The sequence below is a fragment of the Xiphophorus hellerii genome, chromosome 2 (genome assembly GCF_003331165.1).
Source record: "Xiphophorus hellerii strain 12219 chromosome 2, Xiphophorus_hellerii-4.1, whole genome shotgun sequence".
Lineage (NCBI taxonomy): Eukaryota > Metazoa > Chordata > Actinopteri > Cyprinodontiformes > Poeciliidae > Xiphophorus > Xiphophorus hellerii.
Window position 1 is genome coordinate 7049044 of NC_045673.1, and position 21574 is coordinate 7070617.

General features: G+C 38.2%; 1 protein-coding gene across 1 annotated transcript; it reads left to right on the plus strand.

Moving 5' to 3' along the window:
- Window positions 1–2347: 2347 nt before the first annotated feature.
- LOC116729947 (protogenin B-like) lies at window positions 2348–20470 on the plus strand. Its single transcript, XM_032578864.1, is given in 21 exon segments — window positions 2348–2486; window positions 2964–3263; window positions 6487–6631; window positions 6708–6841; window positions 6919–7215; window positions 7982–8141; window positions 8686–8933; window positions 10025–10189; window positions 10298–10603; window positions 12325–12510; window positions 14813–14908; window positions 15000–15186; window positions 15862–15989; window positions 16106–16137; window positions 16139–16277; window positions 17254–17417; window positions 17419–17437; window positions 17530–17653; window positions 17749–17887; window positions 17974–18081; window positions 19190–20470. Coding segments are annotated over 21 exon segments (3519 nt in total). The 5' UTR covers window positions 2348–2419; the 3' UTR covers window positions 19565–20470.
- The last annotated feature ends 1104 nt before the right edge of the window (window positions 20471–21574 follow it).

The window sequence follows — 21574 nt, forward strand, 5'->3', positions numbered from 1 at the left end:
ATTTGTTTTCATTACAATATTCTAACACAAATATTCGTTTGATTTAAGGCAAACACCACACATTTTAATTTTTGCCCAGTCAAAATTATGCAAACTCCTAAAGCCTTTCCATCTTCTTCTTAAGCTAAGGTCAGAGGTCATCTCCTAAAGACGAGCCCTGCCCAATCAGAGGCAAGCTAGCAGGTCCTCTGCTCTGCTTTCCCAGGGCCTTGCGGTATTCATAACATGCTAATGACCTTAACCCTATTGATTGTGGCCGAACAGCCGGACCTTCTGCCATGTGGACCCCGGCCGTTCCCTCGGCCGAGGTCTAGCCACCTGATTCAGGAAAATTTTATGGCTTTGTCACATTTTAAAATTTCTGTGTGTCAATAATCACACAATCTAGTTGTGAGGTAAAGCAAAAGCAACTACCAACTGTTTTCTGAGTCAAAAACAGAATAAAACAACATACAGCTGTGGGAAAATGAAGACCGCCCCCTGCACTGAACCTTGTTGAAAACCAAATATTGATTTCTGAACTCTTCCTGAGTTAAAACATTAATATTGTTGTTTCTAAAGGAACATGAACTTCTTTTCTTTGCATTATTTGAGATCTGAAAGCACTGCATCTTTTTCCTTATTTTGACCATTTCTCATTTATTGCAAATAAATACAAAATTTTTGCTTGTAATTTTGGAGACATGTTGTCAGTAGTTCATAAAATAAAAGAACAATGTTCATTTCACTCAAGCATATAGCTATAAAATATAAAATCTGAGAAACTGATAATTACAAGTGGTATTTAAATTTTTTTCAGACCCGTATGTGCATGTGTTTTTAGAAAAATTAAGCATTTGCTTTTTTGATAATGAGGCATCCATGTTAGTTTGCAGGTTAACACACATGCATTAAAAATAAACTAATTGCAATATATATTTTTTTATTATTATTTGTCAAAGTATAAAATCTTTGACAAAATCATTACAAAATCTTAACCACCGACTAAGCACATTAACAAATGCTATCACCCTGACAACCAGTTTTGGAGCCTTAAATTATAACTATAAGGCTTAGGATGATTAAATCAATACCCCGCTCTAATCAATATATAATTAAACTCTGCTCTTCTCATTTGATTGCATATTGAATCTTGGAGGTACAGGCCTGGAGCTACAATCTGTTCAAATAATTTAGGGACATTTTTGACAACAGAAGTGTGGTATATGTAATCTGAGGTCTGGGAGTGAGGACTTTATTTACCTGTAGCAGTGTGCTGGTGTTTTGCTGATGTAGCATGGCTGAGCTCCCAGCTGGTTCCCATTGTAATGCTGCTGAATGAGGCCTCTGAAAGAGGAGGGTCATTGTCAAAAGGCACGGTCGCTGGATCAATATCTGAATTCATTAAGCAGCTGACCTGCAGCTATCAATATTTCTTCATAATTACCAGGTTGTGCAGCATCGGCGAGCAGATGCGATGCAGACCTTTTTACGTGCTGGTAGCTGATAATTCACTTTGCTTACTGAAATTAGATGTGCAAAAAAATCTGCAAGATAGAGATCACAATCTAACCAAGCTATGTGCTGCGTGACTCAAAATCAGATATTTATATGAGCAGCTTTATTGGTAATATCTGTAACACACTACATGACTGCTTACTATAGATGGATTGACGACATTGAGTATGATTTATTGAAGTCAAAATTCTCAAAAATGCAAATAAAATGTTTAACATTGACTAATTTATACATTATTAGAGTTTCAGACCAGGCTGAAGGAAACCTTTTTGCTTTTTCACTTAAACATCTAGCTTTTTCCCCAACATTTCTAAATTTTACATTTGGAAATGTCAATGAGTAATTATTGATATAGTACCCTTCATCTGGTCACACAGTACCAATGGATAACAATGTTTAAAAACAAGTCAAAGCCCCAAATATTGTTTTAAAATATCAATAATCTTTTTAGGCTTTAAAAGATCCTCTGAAGTGATGTTTGCTTGTTTTTACTAACAAATGTACAATGATATTGAAAGTCTGTTGTAATATGACCAACAAAAAGCTCACTGACGGAAAAAAGTATCAAGTCCTTTAAGCTGTTTCCATATCAGCATTGCACACTAGAGACTACAATTTTGCATTTCTTTTTTTGCTCATGTTTGATGGAAGGAATTTGTCTTAACTAGCAGTTTAAAGAGATTCTAGATAGATAGATAGATAGATAGATAGATAGATAGATAGATAGATCCATGTGGAATCCCTCTTGGCTCTGTTTTGAATCTTCTGCGCATGTGCGAGAGGGCGGGGCCATCCTCCGGTTCTCCCCCGTCAGAGCCGTTGGTGCTCCGCCGTTGGTAGAAGGGACAGAGTGGAGCACCGGAACGCACGCGGGGGACCGACGGCTCTCCGAGGGGACAAAATGACCCAAATATCTGGATAGATGGCGAAGTTCAAGATGAAGTCCAGCCGGCGGTGGCTGATATTTGTTTTGTTTCTTCCTCTATCGGGTAAGTTGTGTCTTTTTATTGTATCATTAACGCTGTTTTACAGCTAACTGTGCGGATATTGTTTGAAGTTTAATTGGTTTTGTTTGCTTCCTTTATTGACGTAACCGTATGTCATATTTCTCTAAAGATGGGAAATTAATAAAATAAATATGGAAGCTTTGATTTTATTGAAATTTAACAATTAAAGTTTTATTATTCTGGGAAAATTCACTTTTAGCTTATTTATGATAACATGTTATTATTGTGAATAGTAGTATTAGTGTCAGTTTGTATTTAAATAAATGTATAAAACAAACAATATGCAAATATTAATTTTATACGGTATTCTCCTCTAAAGCTACTACATGGTAATTATGCCTTAACATGAACTAATTTAATCAAAATCTCTGAATGGTGTTGTTTGTGATGCCTTTATTCTCCTCGTAGCTTTTTTTATTTATTTATTTTTTACTAATGTTCCCATTATCTTGTCCTTAGGTGTTTTATGCTTTAGTGAGCTGTCCTTCATCACTGAGCCCAGTGATGTTACAGTACTACCAAAGGATTCTGCTGTGTTGGACTGCCAGGCTCATGGACAGCCCCCAGTCACAATCAAGTGGCTCAAAAATGGAGTTAAGTTGGCAGAAAGTGAACACTTAAGGTTTCTGCCTAATGGCTCCTTGTCCATACCAAAGATAAAGCATACCAAGGAGGATTCAGATGAAGGATTCTACCAGTGCCTCTCCCAAAACAAATATGGAGCTATCCTAAGCCAAAGATCACGTCTGACTATCGCAAGTGAGTATTAAAAGTAAAAAAAAAACAACATTTTGTGGTTGTTTGCACTCATTTTTGCTGATGTTTAAGCATCAGGGTTGAAGTGCATGGATTATAAACTTGAAGATGGGAGCAGATATACCCCTTTTTTTGCATTTTGTAGCAAAACCTTTAAAACTAAGACTTCCCTCTTGTTAGGTTATTTATAGGAGCATTTAAGAGATTGTTAAATATAGAAGGGGAGTCCATCCAAAAGCTCATAAATGCTCTATAAATAGACAGCCTATAGCTTGTGTCCTCTCACTGTTTTTTCTGAAGAAGATCACTACTTATCCTGTGTTTGAATGAAATATATAAATATCAGTAAAAAGTACAAAACTATTTCAATCTTAGAGTTCAAATCTGTGTGGGATTGTTTCAGGCTATGGTTCTTTGTAACAGCAGAATGGCCTGCAACACTGAGGAATTTGTGAATGGACATTTGCCTTTCAGCTTTTGTTTGGAGTGCCCCTGACTGGTCCACAAGAAAAGACTAGATTTCGGGGGGTTTGTTTGTCCACATATCAGTGGACAAGACAGCTGCGCCTATTCAATGAGCCTGGTCTACCGTGCACACTTTTCAAGAGTGTAAGGGAGACGATATCCCATGGCTGCTGTCATGGAGACTAGATTCTGTGAACTGATTTTGACTCTGCCACATTTTAGAAAAATGCCCTAATGCTCTATATTCTAAAAACTGTTTTAATTAATTTTGGGAAAAAAGCTGAAGAACATTGATATGCATGTATATTATAGAGAAGACAAAATCGGTGTGTATACTTATATATATATAGTTTTTATTATTTCTCACAATTTTTTACATAGCAACAAAAAACATTTTGTAGTTTTTGGTATATTGACCAAAAATAATACCAAATTCAAGTTTGAGCCATTCTCATTCAGTGAAAGGGTTAAAGGTTGTCGGTCAGCTGGAGTGGGAGAGTGGAGGATGGGACTACTCTGCGCTCCCCTTCTGTCCAGAGGTCCCAGGGGTCGGGGGTCAGCGCTGGAAAGGCTCTGTGATGTCACAGGCCTGCTGTGGCTGGGGAGCCCCCCTCTGTTGTTCCTCCCACCTTTCAGTCTTTTTCACCGGATCAGGCCCTCTGTTGCCCTGTCAAGGTCGGTGCTTTTGTTAAAGGAAGGCCAGTTTGTCATGGGAACGAAGGGGCCTGACTCTCCACAATAAGATAAGAAGTTTAGGCTTTTTTAAACACTTTTTGCATCCATGTAGAGTTGTCCTCCACATTTATGATGTTAGATCAGCATAATATTGTTGGATATGTACAAAAACAGCAGCTAAATGCATTGAATGTATGATTTACCACTACCTCATCATAAGCTGTAAAATGTTATGTCCACATAAAATAATATTAATAACACTCAAATCAGGACCAATTTCTGGGCCAATCATAACCATCTTCCAACTGGCACCAGTTTGAGGTAAAATTGAGTGGATTGGGGGTTGAGGTGAACTTTGACCTTTTCAGGGAAGCCTTTGTACTGCTCAACCTAGACATTGATTTGTTCTCTTCAACAGAAGTGACCAAATTAGCAGTTAGGATCCACCCATCACCTGCATCACCAGTCCCAGTTGGTCAGCTACATATCATTTTTAATTTTCTACTACTTACGGTGGACTTATAATGTTTACCAATCATTCAAGTTTTGATTAGGAAGAATCCAAGGCTTTTTATGTCTCGGTTTCTTCTGCTCTCGTATGTTAATAAGAAAAAAACTTTGTACAAATATGGAAGAAATACTGTCAAATCCATCACTACAAGGCTCAAATCTTAGGTTTTAGTTCCACTCATGAGCAGGATTAACATTTATTTTGTCTAATATTAAATCCTAAATCAAAGCAGTGCTTTGTAGTTTTGCTATCTGAAAGCTTGGAGTTTAAATGTGAAGTTTCAGTGGGAAAACAAGAGTATTGATCTTCTATAACATGATATTGACTTTCTCTCTTTGAGTGAAGGGGGAGGGGAGGAACTTATCACCTTAATGAATGAAGGTCATTGATCATATTGTATTGAGTTGGCCCACTAAAATGTAGATTGGGGGTTGCTTTTCTCTAGTGACTGCTGAGGGACTTTTTTGGACGTGCATTAACAAAATAGGACTTTCAAACTGTTCTAGCTGTAGTTCACCTATGTTCTCTTTCAAATGTTTTAAAGGTTGAATTATAACTTAAATTAAATAAATAATTTTTTAAATCTTATTTAATGCAGAAACCAGAATAGTATTGGGCAATTATCAAATTATTTATTGTTTTATTGGAAAAGAATAATAATACTGACAATTGCAAACTCCAAAAACTGATGTAAGATTTACTGGGTTTGTTACTTTCATTATTTGAACCATTTTGCCAATTTTAGTTCCAACAGATCATCAAAAAAGGCTGTATTTTTTTCCAAAATATGATTGAAAGCATTTAAGATGTAATGTTTAGCACCAATGAGACTAAATATTTTAGTGAAAACCTTTTTTGAAAATGTTTGAGCAACATTTGTGCTGTATGACAAGTAAGATTTACAGCAAAGAACTGATTAACTTTTACTCAGTTTACAATACATTTTAGATTTTAAGTTCTTTCTTTGTTTTTCATTTAAATTCTAGATATATCTCAGTAAAAACTACAGATTATCCTGATTAAGTTCATGTCATCCAGACTCTACAGGTCTCAGATAGGATCTGAAATATTAACATGGCAGTAAAGTAAGAAAATAAAAATAAAAAGAGCATTTTCTCTCTATAAAGAGTGTTCCCCACCAAGGAAAAATGTAATTGCAAAAGGAAAAGGGAGTGTTACCTTCCATCTACGTAGCCTGTAAACATGGTTGAAAAGATGAAAGGTGGAAAACTATCCATATAAGAAATTCAATATTGCTTAATGTAGCTGCTTGCAATACTTTTTAAGCAAAGCGGATTGATTAGTTTTTATCTATAATGATGCATCATTCACTGTCATTCTTCAATTGATCCATTGATTGGCCAGCTAGTCACAATGGGGAAACTGTTCCTCATCTGCACAAAAGCAGGTGGTGTCCTAAAGAGATCAATTTCTCTCATAAGATCAGAACATCCATCAAATTCAAGCCATGGCTTGCACAAACAAAGTATTGCACATTTTGAAAATTAGAGTGAGTGTGGGATTTTTTTTATTATTGTTATTCGATGGTGAAACATCTCTTTGTTGTTTTCACAGGTATCACAGAGTTTGAGTCGCATCCTGTGTCCTTGGTGGTATCTGAAGGGTCTGTGGCACGACTCTCCTGCGCCGTCACTTCCAGTCCTCCTGCCACCATTACCTGGGAGTTTAACCAAAGCACACTGCCTCTCCAGACAGACAGGTTTGTGCATTTTCACTGCAACATTCTCCTCTATTTTCTCTAGTTTGACCCTCATTTTACTTTCTCGCCTTCCCAGACTTACGGTTTTGCTGAATGGAGTTCTTCAGATTCACAACGTTCGACTGGAAGATGCTGGAAAGTATCGATGTGTTGCTACTAACATCGGCAGCCGTTTAAAAAGTAGAGAAGCCACACTCACAGTGCACAAAGGTAAAGTAATTGCATTAACAGAACTTCCAGATTGAGGACAGGTAATTTAATGTCAACATTTCTACTTCTTAATGAAGATGGAGGCCGTAAACCACACCAGAGGCCCCGAATCATCGCTGGACCTCAAAACGTAACAGTGTCCCTTCACCACACCGTGGTACTGGAGTGTGTGGCCACAGGCAACCCCTCACCCATCATCTCCTGGAGCCGAGCCGACAGTAAACCCATAGATGTTTACAATGCCAAAGTATTGGGAAATGGGAATTTGGTTATCACTGACGTTAACGCGAAGCACAGTGGAGTCTACCTCTGCAGGGCCACCACGCCTGGAACACGCAACCACACGACTGCTGCAGCCAACCTCACAGTTCTAGGTACCATTATCTCTTTGGTTGTTGAGGCACATTGCTCCTCAGTCCACAGTTTTTGTCTATTTGTAGAACTCAGATGTGGGTAGAGTACTAAAAATTATACTCTAGTTAAAGTGTAGCGCCACTTCAACATAAAAATACAAAGTAGCCATCCAAGAAATGACTACAGAGTGAAAAAGTATTTGGTTAAAAGGCTACTCAAGTACTCAGTAACTGATGAAGACATCAATCATTTAATATTTAAAAATTAGATGGCCAAAATATACAATTAGGTGATAATTTAGGTATTTTAAAGAAAATAATTTACAAAAATAACATAATTACTGCAAAAAAGCAAACAAACATTTTTCCAAATCAATTTCTTTCAATGTAAAACTTTAATAAAATCTCTTGGTGTGTATGTGTCTGATGAATTGTTGGCTAAAACAAGTTTGTTCCTCATTCAGTGAAGTTACTCCCAGTAGGTACAGTATTCAGAAATTTAACTAAAGTAAGAATAATGATGCATCATAATTGTTCAAGTAAAAGTAAAATGTACAGCATAGTAAAAATACTCTTAGAAATATTTTCTTTTTTTCAAAAAGAGCTACTCAAGTAAATCCAACTTGTTATTACTCAACTGTAGTACTGCATAAGCCATGATATAATGGAACATGTTAACCTATTTCTAGTGAATTCACATAAAATCTGTCTTACAAGCAGAGTTTTATTGGATAGATGGTAAGAATTAGACTGTTTCCATTAGTTTTCTGATGTACATCTGTTTCAGTGCCACCAACCATCGTTGAGAGACCTGAGAGTCAGACTCGTCCACGAGCCGGCACTGCCCGCTTCATGTGCCAGGCAGAGGGAGTTCCCCCACCACGCATCCGCTGGCTGAAGAACGGGGAAGAGGTTCACCTAAATGGGAGAATAAAGATGTACAACAGGTATGTTGCACTGAGATGGTCAGATTCTTTCACCCAGGGGTGTCCTAACTTTTTGCAACATGGGCCACAATCCCAAAGTTAAAAATATGCACAGGCCATATTGTTTTTCTGACTTGAAACAGTTTTTTATAAGCTCATCAACAAAATTAAACATGCAATATTTTAATGAAACAACTTTTTTTGTCATGAGATAAGGTGGACAGTTTCATAACTTTTTGGTTTATTTGATTGACAAAATATTTTAGTCTATTCATAGCAACAAAAAAAAAAAAAAGTATCTTTTTTTTAAGTAAAAAGTTGCTGGATGTTTATAGCTACTTACGATGAAATAAAAATGATAAGAAAACATGGCTTTCTTTGTGCCTAACACTTTCCATTAGAGAAGAATTAAATTTGTGATGAATTAAATTATTGTGCTAAAAAATTATAAAAAGTTCCCACTGGAGGGTCAAATTTGTAGTATTCTTGAGCTGCAGTCGGGGAGCCAAACAAAGATAAATACACTATTTTTTTCTGATTTTTCTCGTGGTTTTTTTATTCACAGTAAACTGGTGATCACCCAAATTATCCCTGAAGATGACGCCATCTATCAGTGCATGGCAGAGAACGAACAGGGTTCTGTGCTGTCCTTGGCTCGCCTTATTGTCGTCATGTCTGAGGACAGGCCCAGTGCACCGAGGAACATCCATGCTGAAACCATTTCAAGCTCTGCCATCTTACTGGCCTGGGACAGACCGCTGTACAATGCAGACAAAGTCATAGCCTACTCCATCCACTACATGAAGGCCGAAGGTGAGACTGAGATAAATATGGTAGTCCTGGACTGTGACGGACGAAAGTGTGAAAAGTTGCAAGATCACATTCAGTGAAAGCTGTAGTGAAATTGACCACCCCTATGTGTTACTAGTTGTGTTGGTGGAGGACCATCTGTTTGGGCTGCACAGGGCAAAGGTCAAGGAGGACTCAGAATGGCAACTTCACTTAAATAACAACAAGCTTAGTTGATGTATTGTCCACTCCCGCAGCTCATTCTGAGCTCCCCTAAATGGACAGTGTTGCCTCTAAACATCTCATACTTTTTTGCTAACTACAAATGTAGGAAGATATTTCTAGGGCTGAAACGATCAATTGCATTAATCGTGATTAATCGGTTATTGAATTTAGTAATTGATTCACTGTTAACCAGAGAATGCAGACTCAAAACAGGCCATTTGCTGAAAGAACAACATATTTAGAGGAGCAATTAAGCCAAAACTGTTCAAAAATATATACATTTTGCACTGGAGATGAAAGGAACCTTGTCTGTAAATATGTTTTACACAGAACTTCTCAAGTGGTATAGTTTTAGCTACACCTGGTTCAAATTCTGTAAAAAACACAAAATCTCCTATTAATCACCTTTTGCTATCCAATTATTAATCTGTTAATGCAAAGATTTATCAATTAATCTACAAATGATAAAGCGCGCAGAAAAGGAACGCTATGTTGTTGCATTTTAGACAATAAAATGTTTATTTACTTATTTATAAAGGGAAGTGAATTATTTATTTGCATCTTTTACTGTATTTTGAATATTGTTTAAAAAAGGCTTAATGCAGGACGTGCCATTTTTATCCAGTAAATTGATTAATCGTTTGAATAATCGATAGAATAATCAATTACTACAATAATCTTTAGTTGCAGCCCTAGATGTTTCACATACCACTCTATATTTATTACACAGCAACTCTATAAAGACAAGCATGCAAATTGTTTAAAAGGTTTTAGCAGTTTATCAAGTATTTCTGAGGATCTCCATTGGAAATTTTGTCTTTTTTAAAAGCTGTAAGTCATAACTTCAGTCTGTTTGCTAACATACTGTATTGTAATTTATCGTATTTCAGGTCTGAACAACGAAGAGTATCAAGTTGTCATTGGCAACGACACAACCAGCTACATCATCGATGACCTTGAACCCGCTCGAAACTACAGCTTTTACGTCGTGGCTTACATGCCGATGGGAGCAAGTCGTATGTCCGACCAAGTCTGTCAGCATACACTGGAAGACGGTAAGCGCGTTCTGAGATTTTTAGCAACAAATTGCTGCAGCTGTTGAGCTGCACGCCTGTGATGATTGAATCTGAAGCTTTACAAACTGATGTCCATCATGTTTGCAGTACCTCTGCGTACTCCGGAGCTCACGCTGACCAGCCACAGTTCAACCGACATCCAGGTGAGCTGGCAGCCTCTGCCTGCCAAGATCAGCCGCGGGCGAGTGTTGGCCTACAGACTCTCCTATCGCACGGCTGTGGACGACACCGTCATAAATGTGGAGCTACCACAGAACGGCACCGAATACCTGCTGGAGGGCCTGCAGCCTGACACTATTTACCTGCTCCGTATTGCTGCAGCCACACGTGTGGGTTGGTGTGAGCCCTCAGCGTGGACCTCACATCGTACACCGAAGATCTCAAGCAGCAAAGGTAATCCTGCCAAAAGACAGACTAAAATATTAAATTGGTTCACCTTTTATGACTTTATGTAAGATCTTTGCTTATATTCCTAATCAAGAAAGTATTCAAATTTGAATTCTTGAACTCAAAGGGAGATATCTTATACAAAGCTTGCTTTATTTTTCCTTTGTGATGTTTCTGCTTCTTTGGTCTTGGAAAACCAGGAGGTTCACCAGACGTCCTGCCTGGTGTTTGGCATATGATTAGTTTGCTCTTGTAGCATTGTCCCATACTCTTTGTGTTGGTTCCCCACGAACCTTTGGCCCCCGTGCTGTCAGGGATGTTAGAGTGGCCTCTGTCACGGATCATAAAGAGAGCTGCCTTAGGCCTCTATGAGAGGGAAAGAATTACCCATTTTAATGACCTGCTGGGATGGGGGAGGTTTTTGTCCTCCAAAGTAAAATTTTATCCGAAAAAGTTGTTAATATTCGCTAGACTTTGTATTTTGGTAAAGTGCAGTACCACAGAAATGATTTCAACCGTACTTTTGCTCACTCCCAGTCTTGTAGATTATTCAAATTTTGGTTTTTGAATATTTTTTTTCACCAATTAACTTCTTAGTTCATTGGGGAATAGTTCACTTCACCCAGAGCCACCACCTTGTTTAACAAGCGTGTTTTACAGCTTCTGTTTATTTGGACTTTGAGTGACTTTGAATTGGACTTTCAAGTCCAAATGACAATAAAGTCGTAATAATACAAGACTAATCAGAATAAAGTTGTGATATTAATATTAGGAGAATGAAGTAGTAATTTTATGATAAATCCAACATGTAAAATAACAAAAAATTTAAATGAGAAATGTTGAGCATCTTGTGAAGTTATGCTTTTGATATCCATCCATCCATCCATCCATTTTCTGTTCACCCTTTGTCCCTAATGGGGTCGGGAGGGTTGCTGGTGCCTATCTCCAGCTACGTTCCGGGCGAGAGGCGGGGTTCACCCTGGACAGATCGCCAGTCTGTCGCAGGGCAACACAGAGACATACAGGACAAACAACTATGCACACGCACACTCACACCTAGGGAGAATTTAGAGAAACCAATTGACCTGACAGTCATGTTTTTGGACTGTGGGAGGAAGCCGGAGTACCCGGAGAGAACCCACGCATGCACAGGGAGAACATGCAAACTCCATGCAGAAAGACCCCGGCCGGGAATCGAACCCAGGACCTTCTTGCTGCAAGTAAACAGTGCTACCAACTGCGCCACTGTGCAGCTTTTGATATCAGTTTTACAAATAAGGAAATACGTCAACTTTTAACACGTCAGCATCAAATTGTTATCAGTAGCAGGACTTTGAAACGACTGAGTCTATGTTGATAACTCTAGTTTTTTTTCTTATAATGCAACATTTTCTTGTAATTTCAAGATGTTCTGGTAGAATTGTGTCTTTATCCTGCTAATTGTATGGATATATTTTGGTAATTGGAAAAAAAAAATTGTCCCAGTGCTCTGTCATCCAGCTCACAGAAGGGATGATTGAAATAAAATCCACTTTTTGAATATATTTTCTGCCAGTTGTAATTCTTTCTTACAAAAGAAAGCGAGAGATGAAAAAAAAATCAGATTTTATTTTTATACCACATCGTCCAGCTCTACCTTGTTGTTTTTGATTCTTTTAGCTTTTTTTCTTTGAGCTTTGTTATAATCTATAGCTGATCTCGTGTTTCCTCTGTCTGTCCCCTCTTAGTGCCTCCAGCCCCTGTTTTGCAGCTTGAGGCACTTAACTGCACCTCCATTAGAGCACGTTGGCACACCTCCCCAGATCCTGTGGCGGTTCTGGGTTTCCGGCTGTGTTACCACGAGGAAGGCCAGCCGGAGCAGCCTAGCATCCTCCTGCAGGCTCAGACTTACATCCACACCATTGGGGGCCTTGGTGAGTAGTGACATAGGCCGGATTTAGCTACTTTTTGTGACTCTCTGTCAATTAAACGGAGAGTGAGCGATACGTACTCACTTAGATGGATCTTTTTTGCATGACCTAATTTGATTCAGTGGGCAGTTGGATGCTGCATTTGCATTCTGGGCCTCTGTCCTGATCAATATGAGCTGACCTCTCTTGTCTAACCGGTAGACTTCCCCCAGTTTTGCCTTAGTGTTGTGTGAAATCAGGCTCGCAGGGTTAGAGGTCAGTAACCAGATGTCCCTCCCACAACCGATTCCCATCCCCAGGTTTGCTTAATTATGCACAGCCATTGTGTTCTGTCCTGGGCCAGATCTGCTCTGTTAGGACTGGTGCCACCACCTCCCTTCAGCTGGACGCGAACAAAGACCCCTGGGATGGACCAGAGCTGGACCGAGCCACTGACCTCTAGCCATGAGACAGCAGACTTGGCTTTAGCTCCCTGCCCCCACTGGTCATCTGTGCTGTTCATGTAAATAACCAGCAGCTTCTCCATATGCAACATCAACCAGAACTAGACTAAGAGAAAAAATAAGACACAAACTGCAATTTGGTTTCCTTAAATCTGAATATATCAGGGTGTCTGTGCATTCATAAGAAGTCTTAAAAGCAAAAATCAAGGTTTTGAAATGCCTTAAATTCGTTTAAAAAGTGAGTTGGGCTTATTAATCGCAGGTCTTAAATTTAGACTTGGCAGGACTACTTAATCCCACATATACAGCTCTGGAGAAAATGAAGAGCCCACTGCACTGAACCCCACTGAAAACCTCCTGGTTATTCCACCAAATATTGATTTCTGAACTCTTTCTGAGTTAAAACATTAGTATTGTTGTTTCTAACTGAATATGAACTTGTTTTTGTTTGCATTATTTGAGGTCTGAAAGCACTGCATCTTTTTCCTTATTTTGACCATTTCTCATTTTCTGCATAAATACTAAATACTACATTTCAGATACAGGTTGTCAGTAGTTTATAGAATAAAAGAACAATGTTCATTTTACTCAAACATATAGCTATAAAAAGTACAATCAGAGAAACAGATCATTTTGCAGTGGTTTCTTAATTTTGCTGTGTGTTTTTTTCAGTGAACTTTTCTGTCAGGCAGACGTTTGATTCACACTCAGACATCTTCTTTGTATTCTGACTCAAGATGGTTAAGACTAATAAACATTTGTAACTATCTAGCTAGATAACATTTTTTGCATCTGTCATGAGTTTGTGTAAATTTATTTCCTTTTGGCTGGATGATGTTTGTACATTTCTATGGAGATACAGAACTAAAATCCCATTCATAAGGGTCTGAGAAAGGTCTTAAATTTGAGATGGTGAAACCCGCAGAATCCCTTTATAGGCACTGCTCAGTTCTGACCACCCCAGTAGATTTTCATTAAATTTAGAAAGTATTAGAAAAATTTTGTCAGTAATCACCCATCTAATAGTCTTTTGTTTCATATTTAATAAATGTCCTTGTATACTTCCTCTATGCTGTTGCATCACGTTTAATGCTGTAATACAAGGCCAGTGGCAGAGGGGGGGAGAGAATGGGAAAGAAGGGAACAAAAGGGGCCCACCTCCTATCCCACAACCTTACGTCCAGATTCCTTCTGTTCCGTGTTGGCCTGGCTCGGTGACCCCAATAAAACCCCCCTGAAGTCCCATGGGCCCAGGATCCCAGCAGCTGAACACTGCCATGGCCCAGCCCTCAAACAGGCCTGAACACTCTGCTGTCATTGGTCAATACCTTCAGGCTGACCTTTCACACTAGAGGCATAAAACAAACCCAGCACTCTTTAAAGCATCCCGATTTAAGGTCTGGGCTGATGGTAGTTTTTCAAGTTGAAACACGTTTTTCAAGCCTGTTATGCATACTTCCTTTACTGTTGTGGACCCCATGTCTTCATCTATTGCTGTTCCTGTGACATTTTATGATTTTTTTTTGCACGTTTCTAGGCATGTGACTGTAATTGGTGGAGTTTTTGGCTCTCTGGTCTTTCTCATGCTCGTCTCAAAGAACAGCACATGACAAATGAGAGTTTGGGCTAACAAAGGAGGCCATGTATCATCCATACATGGCCACTTAATGACCTGCTAAATCGCGTGGTCTCTCGCTTTTTCAGCTTAATTTTCTTGTGTCATCTTCTTTATAATGCTCCGCTGCTTGTTAGTAATTTGATGGGCTTTTACCTTTTTTTGCACAAAAGTTTCATTGTTGTTGTCTTGGCAACGCTGGGCTTTTATCTAGACAGACTTAGCTATTTTTTTGTTTGTATTTCAGATCCAAGGAGAAAATACCATGTCAAAATTCTGTCTATCAGCAAAGTTGGAGATGGTTATCAGACAGACCGAACAATTAGCACTCCAGGATGTGTGTGTAAGTAAAACCATTTAGATAACAACTCTCTCTGAATCTTCTACTCATCTTTTTTGTTTAATTAAATGCGGTTTCTGTTTGAATCATTCAGCGGCCAGAGACCAGTCGTCAGCAGCTCCTCCCCCTCCACATCAAGTCACCGTCTTGACCAGCAATTCATCCATGATGTCCCTTCGGTGGAGTCGGCCTGCTTTTTCCTCCGGAAAGGCTGTTAGCTACACAGTCCGCTGTACGCCTGTGGGCACACATAATGTCTCTGCTATCCACTACATACAAACGTAAGACTTTCCTGGCAGAAAAAATTAGGGCTGCAACAAATGATTATTTCAGTTATCGATTAATCGATTAGTCGCATAAAGAAATTGGCACAGTCTACAGATTTTTCATTTAAGCCTTTTTATTGAATATTAGGAATTCACGAAAAGTTGCACGTAAACAAATAATTAACTTCCTTTTTAAAAAATGTATACACACAGTATTGTATTACTTAAAATGGAATAACATATTCCAGCATTTTTGTGTGAATACTTAATTATTTGTAGCAAAGTACACGTCAGTCTGTTTATTATTTTTGGTTTAACCGATTAATAAATGGGCAGCAAAAGGTGCTTAATACCAGATTTTTTTAACAGAATTTAAAGCTAAAATGACACTTATTTTGGGTAGAACATATTTACAGACAAAAGTTATTTTTCTTTCTCTTAAATGCAAAATGTATTTAATTTTTGCACAGTTTTGGCCTAATTACTGCTCTGAATATGTTGCTCTTTCAGCAAATGTCATTTTATTTTAGTTTGCATACTCTCATTCACAATTAATTGATTACTAAGTAATTTTGTTGCGATTAATCTGATTAATCGTTTCAGCCGTAGAAGAAATACATCTCATATTTCCTTAAAATGTAATTAATAATGTGCTAGAGATGATGGCCTGCCCATTGTTTTTCTTCACAGTACCAAGCAGAGTGTTATGGTTCAGGATCTGATTCCAAACACTCGATATGAGTTTGTCGTGCGTCTCCATGTGGATCAGATGTCGAGTTCCTGGAGCTCTGTTGTTTACCACCAGACTCTGCCGGCAGGTAATTAATTAAACACACAAACGTAGCATCATTTCACTATAATCCTGTCGTGAGGAGCTGTTATTAAACTTCTCAGTAATGATGGGTTATAAGAACCTTTAATGCTCTTTGTGCAGCACCTAGCCGCCCTCCCGCTGGAGTCCGAGTGAACTCTGATTGAGGATGACACCGCTCTGGTGTCCTGGAGGGAGCCCACTGAGCCAAATTTGGTGGTTACACACTACACCATTTTATACGCTTCACAGCAAGCTTGGATGGCTGGACACTGGCAAAGAATACAGAGAGAGGGTGAGTTGGCCTTTATAGCAGGTTATACACTAAATAATGGCACAACAACACCTTTATCATGTGTAATTAGTAGTAGATAGATAATGGAAAAGATGCAGCATAAGATCATTTCGATTAATCGATTAATCAGATAACTGCCACATTCTGCAGATTTTTTATTCAACTGCTTAAGCTTATTTTATACAATATGAGAAATACATTAAAAAAACCAAATAATTCAATTCCTTTAAATAAGAAAATAAACATTTTATTACCCAAAATGTAATAACACAACATTTTATTAGTGTATGCTCGATTCATTTGTGGCAAAGGATGCATCTTCAGCTAAAAAAAATACTTTTACCATCGACATGTGAAAAGCTCAGCCCATTCTGCAGTGCAAGGCTGATCTGTTGATTAGTTTTTAGATTAACTGAATAATAATTAGACAGAATTATTATTCTGTCTAATAAATCTTATGCGTCACATAAGATTTCTTTTACAGAATTTGAACCCAATGAATCTGAAATTATACTATTTGAGTAGTTTTTTAATCTTAATATAAAAATATATGTATTTCTTGTGCAGGTTTGTCTTAATTGCTGCTTTGAGTATGTTGCTATTTCATCAATTGGCCTTTTTCTGACATTGTATACTCCAATTAATGATTATCCCATTACTAAATTGCTTGATGTTTATTCCAATAACCAATTATTCTGATTAACTGTTTCTGCCCTGCTTGGAGCTTGTTAGAGTTTATGGCATCGTGAACTGTTTGAGTTACTGGAGCATTTTAAACAGAAATTTGGTGAATTGTAGCAGTAAACTGGGTCGTTCCAAAACACATGGCCTAATAAACACAAAAATGGTTCAACAGACATTAAATCCTTTTGGCTAAAAGGTGGTTGTCAATGCTACTTGTTTTGCTTCATTTTTATGTAGTTTATTATCACTTATGATGTTCATTTATGAACTTCTCAATCTGTTTTGATTACAGGAACTCATACGATGGCCTTATTAGAGAAGCTTGAGCCTGGGAATGTCTACCTGGTGAAGATTTGTGCCTCCAACAAAGTAGGCGACGGTCCGTTCTCCAGTGTTGTGGAACTGACGCCGAAGCATGGACACCTTCACCGCAGCAAGAATCCCAGGCACTCCGACAGGTTTTTCAGACACAACAGGTCAGGATCAGAGGCAGAGCACATTTATTTACAATGATTTCTTTAACACAATTTAATGTTCCACCTGAAACACCGTATATGTCACCTTCCAGTGTTTTCTGATGGACTCTACCACATCGACCAGAGGTCTGTGACGGGGATAATGGTCGGTGTGAGCATCGCCTTAACCTGTATTGCCATGTGTGCCTTAATCCTGATCAGCAAGGGCAGACCAAGGTAATTCATTTTATTTAAAAATGCTAAAAATAAACCCACACTCCTTTTGGAAGACATGATTCATGTGTGTATTTTTATCATGACACGATTTTTAGAAAATCAGCCAGTCCCAAGGTGATTGCTGTGAGAGCTGCTGAAGGTCCACATCCTGGCATGCCACTTCCTGGTAATCATCGCTGGGAGAATGTTGAGGCCTTTCTACCTGCGATCAGTAATCAAATCATAGATCCTAAGGTAAAGATTACAGAACAAAGTGGACTTCTGAACACTTTTCACTCCTGTTAGTCAAGCATAAAAACAGTTTTTTCCTTTTTTTTCAGGATGGATCTGATGTTGTCGTAAGTAACTGCAGTTCAGCTGGCAGCAAGATTCAAAGCAAGAAGTGGCTGATTTTCGAGAAGGAGATGAGAAATCCACCTGTAAATGATGTAAGTCCAAACATGATTCCAACATTTTTCCGATAGAGGTGGGCGATATGGACTTCAAGTTTTATTGCAATTTTCTGAGGTAGTATTGTGATAATGATAAAAAGTGACAACAAGAACTTTTTGTTTGTTCTTTTTAAGGTAACTGTCTGGTTGTGTGTTTGTATTCACTTCTTCAGAATAGAAAATAATATTTATTTGCAGGTACAACAAGATTTAAAGGCCTATAAGGCAGATTTTTTAAAAAGCCACTGTGCAGGAGAGGTGAATAAAAACATCAAATACAACACTAATTTATAAGATGCAATCAAAATCACATCCCATTTCAAATTAAAATAATTTTAAAATGTTTTTTAATAAAATGAGTGTCACTAGTGGTTTGAAGCGTTGATGGTAGGTTATTCCAAAGTGAGGGCCCTCTATTCTTCAGTGTGCTTTGCTTCATTGCTGCTTTGTATAATGGGAAATAAAAGTCGTGACTTGAGTAAGTGTGAATCGGACACCAGTCACATAAAAAAGCGTGATTCTTATCATTTAAAATTTATTGGCACTCTCAGTGAACGAACAAATTGGAAAGAATTGTAAATAGGAGTGCATCGATTTATCGGCCGGTCGATTTATCGGCACCGATTTCCTTAATTTTGACACTTACACGTGAAGCCGATCATATCTCCTGATCTTATCTACCTCAGCAAAGGTTTAAAAATCTACTTCTGTCCTCTTTTGCTCTGCTGTGAAAGAGGTTTGACCGACAGACCGGCTCATCAGGTTGTCTGCACGTTTGCAGTTAGTAATAGTCGTCCCAGTTTTGTCGACTCAGAGACTTTCTTGCTATATTTGTTGACAATTCAGACAAAAGATAAATAGGTGTCGGCCAAAATCGTTTTTCAAAGATTGGTAATCGGCGATCAGCCAGAAAATTGCAATTGGTGCATCCTTAATTGTAAAACTAACAATAAATACGGACAGTTTTGGGGGGTTTAAAACATCATTATTTGGAATTTAACAGGACAACAATAAATCAAAAAGTCTTATTGGGATAAGAAACTTTTCACAATAAATGCCCACCCTTACTTTCAATTATTTCTTACGCTTGACTGTCTCTCATTAGGCTGAGACAAGAGCCTGTTTGTACGAAACTGGCAAAACCGTCCTGAGGTACGACGACCGGCTCGGCTCGGCTCCTCTGCCCGCTTCGTCTCAGGAGATGATCTACGGACCGCTTCACCCGGAGAGCTCTCAAAGCAGCGAGGGCAGCCAGGAAACCGGCGACTCCGGACACTACTCCAACGAGGAAAGCAATGAAGAACCGAGCAACTCGTCAGCTTGCCAAAGTTCCAGAGCAACACATGTGGAGTCAGATCACAACGCTGCCGGTCCAAATCTTAAGCAGTCTGTCAAACTGGAACCAGAGGGAATGTCGTCCCATCGTTCAGCTCCTAAAGCTTCCTGGTTTAAGGCTCGTCCCCAAGCCGCCTGCTCCTGACCCCTCCAGGCCTGTTTCCACCCTCCACCAGCCAAAGCTACCCCACTTCTACCTCATTCGCTTCCTGAGAAGAGAGACCCTTGAGTATTTCATGATAGAGAGGGGAAATCAGGAACCAGCTGCTGAAACGAAAGAAATGTGGATTAGCTTTGAACATACCTCAGGATTTTGTATGAATGTTGTTAAAACATTTCTTTTCCTCTTTTTTTTTACACAACTTTCTACCTGTTTGCGTGTTTGGTATTGTCTGTCCTAACCAAAGCTCACCCATGATGAATGTTTGAAAAGAATGTCAGAATTTACTGTGATACATTTTATTATATTTATTAGAGATGCACCAATTGTAAAGATTCACTTATTGGAAAAAGATTGGATTTTTGATTTCATCCAATTCTTTCTTGGTGCATCTCTAATATTTACTCGTCTACTATGATGGAGGATCTAATTGGAGCCATTTTGGATTAATAATCTACCTCAGTTTACTCTTAAGAATATACATTACTACCTCCTTTTACCACATGTTCTGCAGTATTACGTCAGACTCAGGGGACAAAGTGACAAAAAGCTTAATTTCCATGTCAACTTTGGTTTATTTCAGTTTCTGCCTACATGGTTGAAAGTAATTTAGTTTCACTTCATTTGTCTTTGTCGAAAACATGAAAAGTGCATTACATTTTGCCAAACAATTTTTAGCTTTATCAAACGGTTTTGTTTGGCCGTTTCGGTGCACTGAACTCAAAGCTTTAACATGGCCTTAATATAGAAAGGGCTTTACATGCTATAGATGGTTAGATCCAAAGACAGAAGAAGAAAAGAAAAACTGCACCCAAAGAGCTTCATTAGAAAGTATAAGGCAACCAAAAATATAGCTGATGTCCTTTTGGGATGTGTTTGCCAAAATATTGTTCTCACCAGAGATGTTCTCTTCGATGGTGCTGGTTTCTCTGAGTGATTGTTAATAGTGCTTTATTCTGGTGAAAGCTTTAGCACAAGCCTTGTGCTCCGTTTGCCTTCTAGACCATTGCTAAATGCAGAGGTGATGCCGATGCTATTATCCAAAGAGTTGTTCTGCTTCCTCAGATGGGTGCAGCTTGTTTTATACAGTTGATCCTTGGCAAGACCTGGTGAAAAGTACACACACAAGACCAAAGATCCAGTGTGTCCTGCCACTGATGGATGGATTTAATTATTCTAAACTGGGAGAATCATTCATCAGCATTCATTAACTCTGTTGTAAGGTTGAAGACTTTGCTTCTGTCCTTTATATTTCCTGTCCAGGTGTGACAGTAAAAAGATTCTGACTATCATAAAGGAAACCCTCTGTGTGAAGAGCAACATAATCAGATTTTTATATCTTTTTAATACAAATAATCCTAACCAAAGGATCTTACAGTCTGTTAATTTAGTGAATTTCTTTGGTTTTCATTTACATTGTACAGAGGAGTTGTATTCAAAGATGATATGATTTCCGCTGAGTTTGGATTCTAGAAAGGCATTTTGTTTTCTCACAGTTATTTTTCTATTCTTGGGATGCCAGAAAGTGTTTTGGTGTCTTTTTAACCACCTTGAATTTTAACCTGAATGATTCTTAGGTTCCTTTGGGACAATTCAGATTTAGATTGTATTTCTTTAGCACAATGTTGTGAACCAAAAACATTTATTGTGACACTTTTCCAAAAATGTCTTCTTTCGGTTTTAGTTAAAGTAGTGTGATGGCTGCTATAAAATTGCTAAAACTGAAAGTTAATGATGAAGCCCTACAGGTTTTGAATTTAGACATAGAATGTAGATTTAACTGTTATTTAATTTTTCTGATGGTTTTCTTTTGAGTAACAGAAAGCATCTCCTAAACCAAAGTGAGCAACAAAATATATTATTTTATGGTGTTGAACTGTTGCAACTAGCTTTTTTGATACTCAGGCTGATAAAGATTAGATAATAAAATTGTTCTTGGAAAAATATGTCATTTGTCTTTTTTTTTTTGTTTCAGCGTGAAAGTAAATTTGAGAA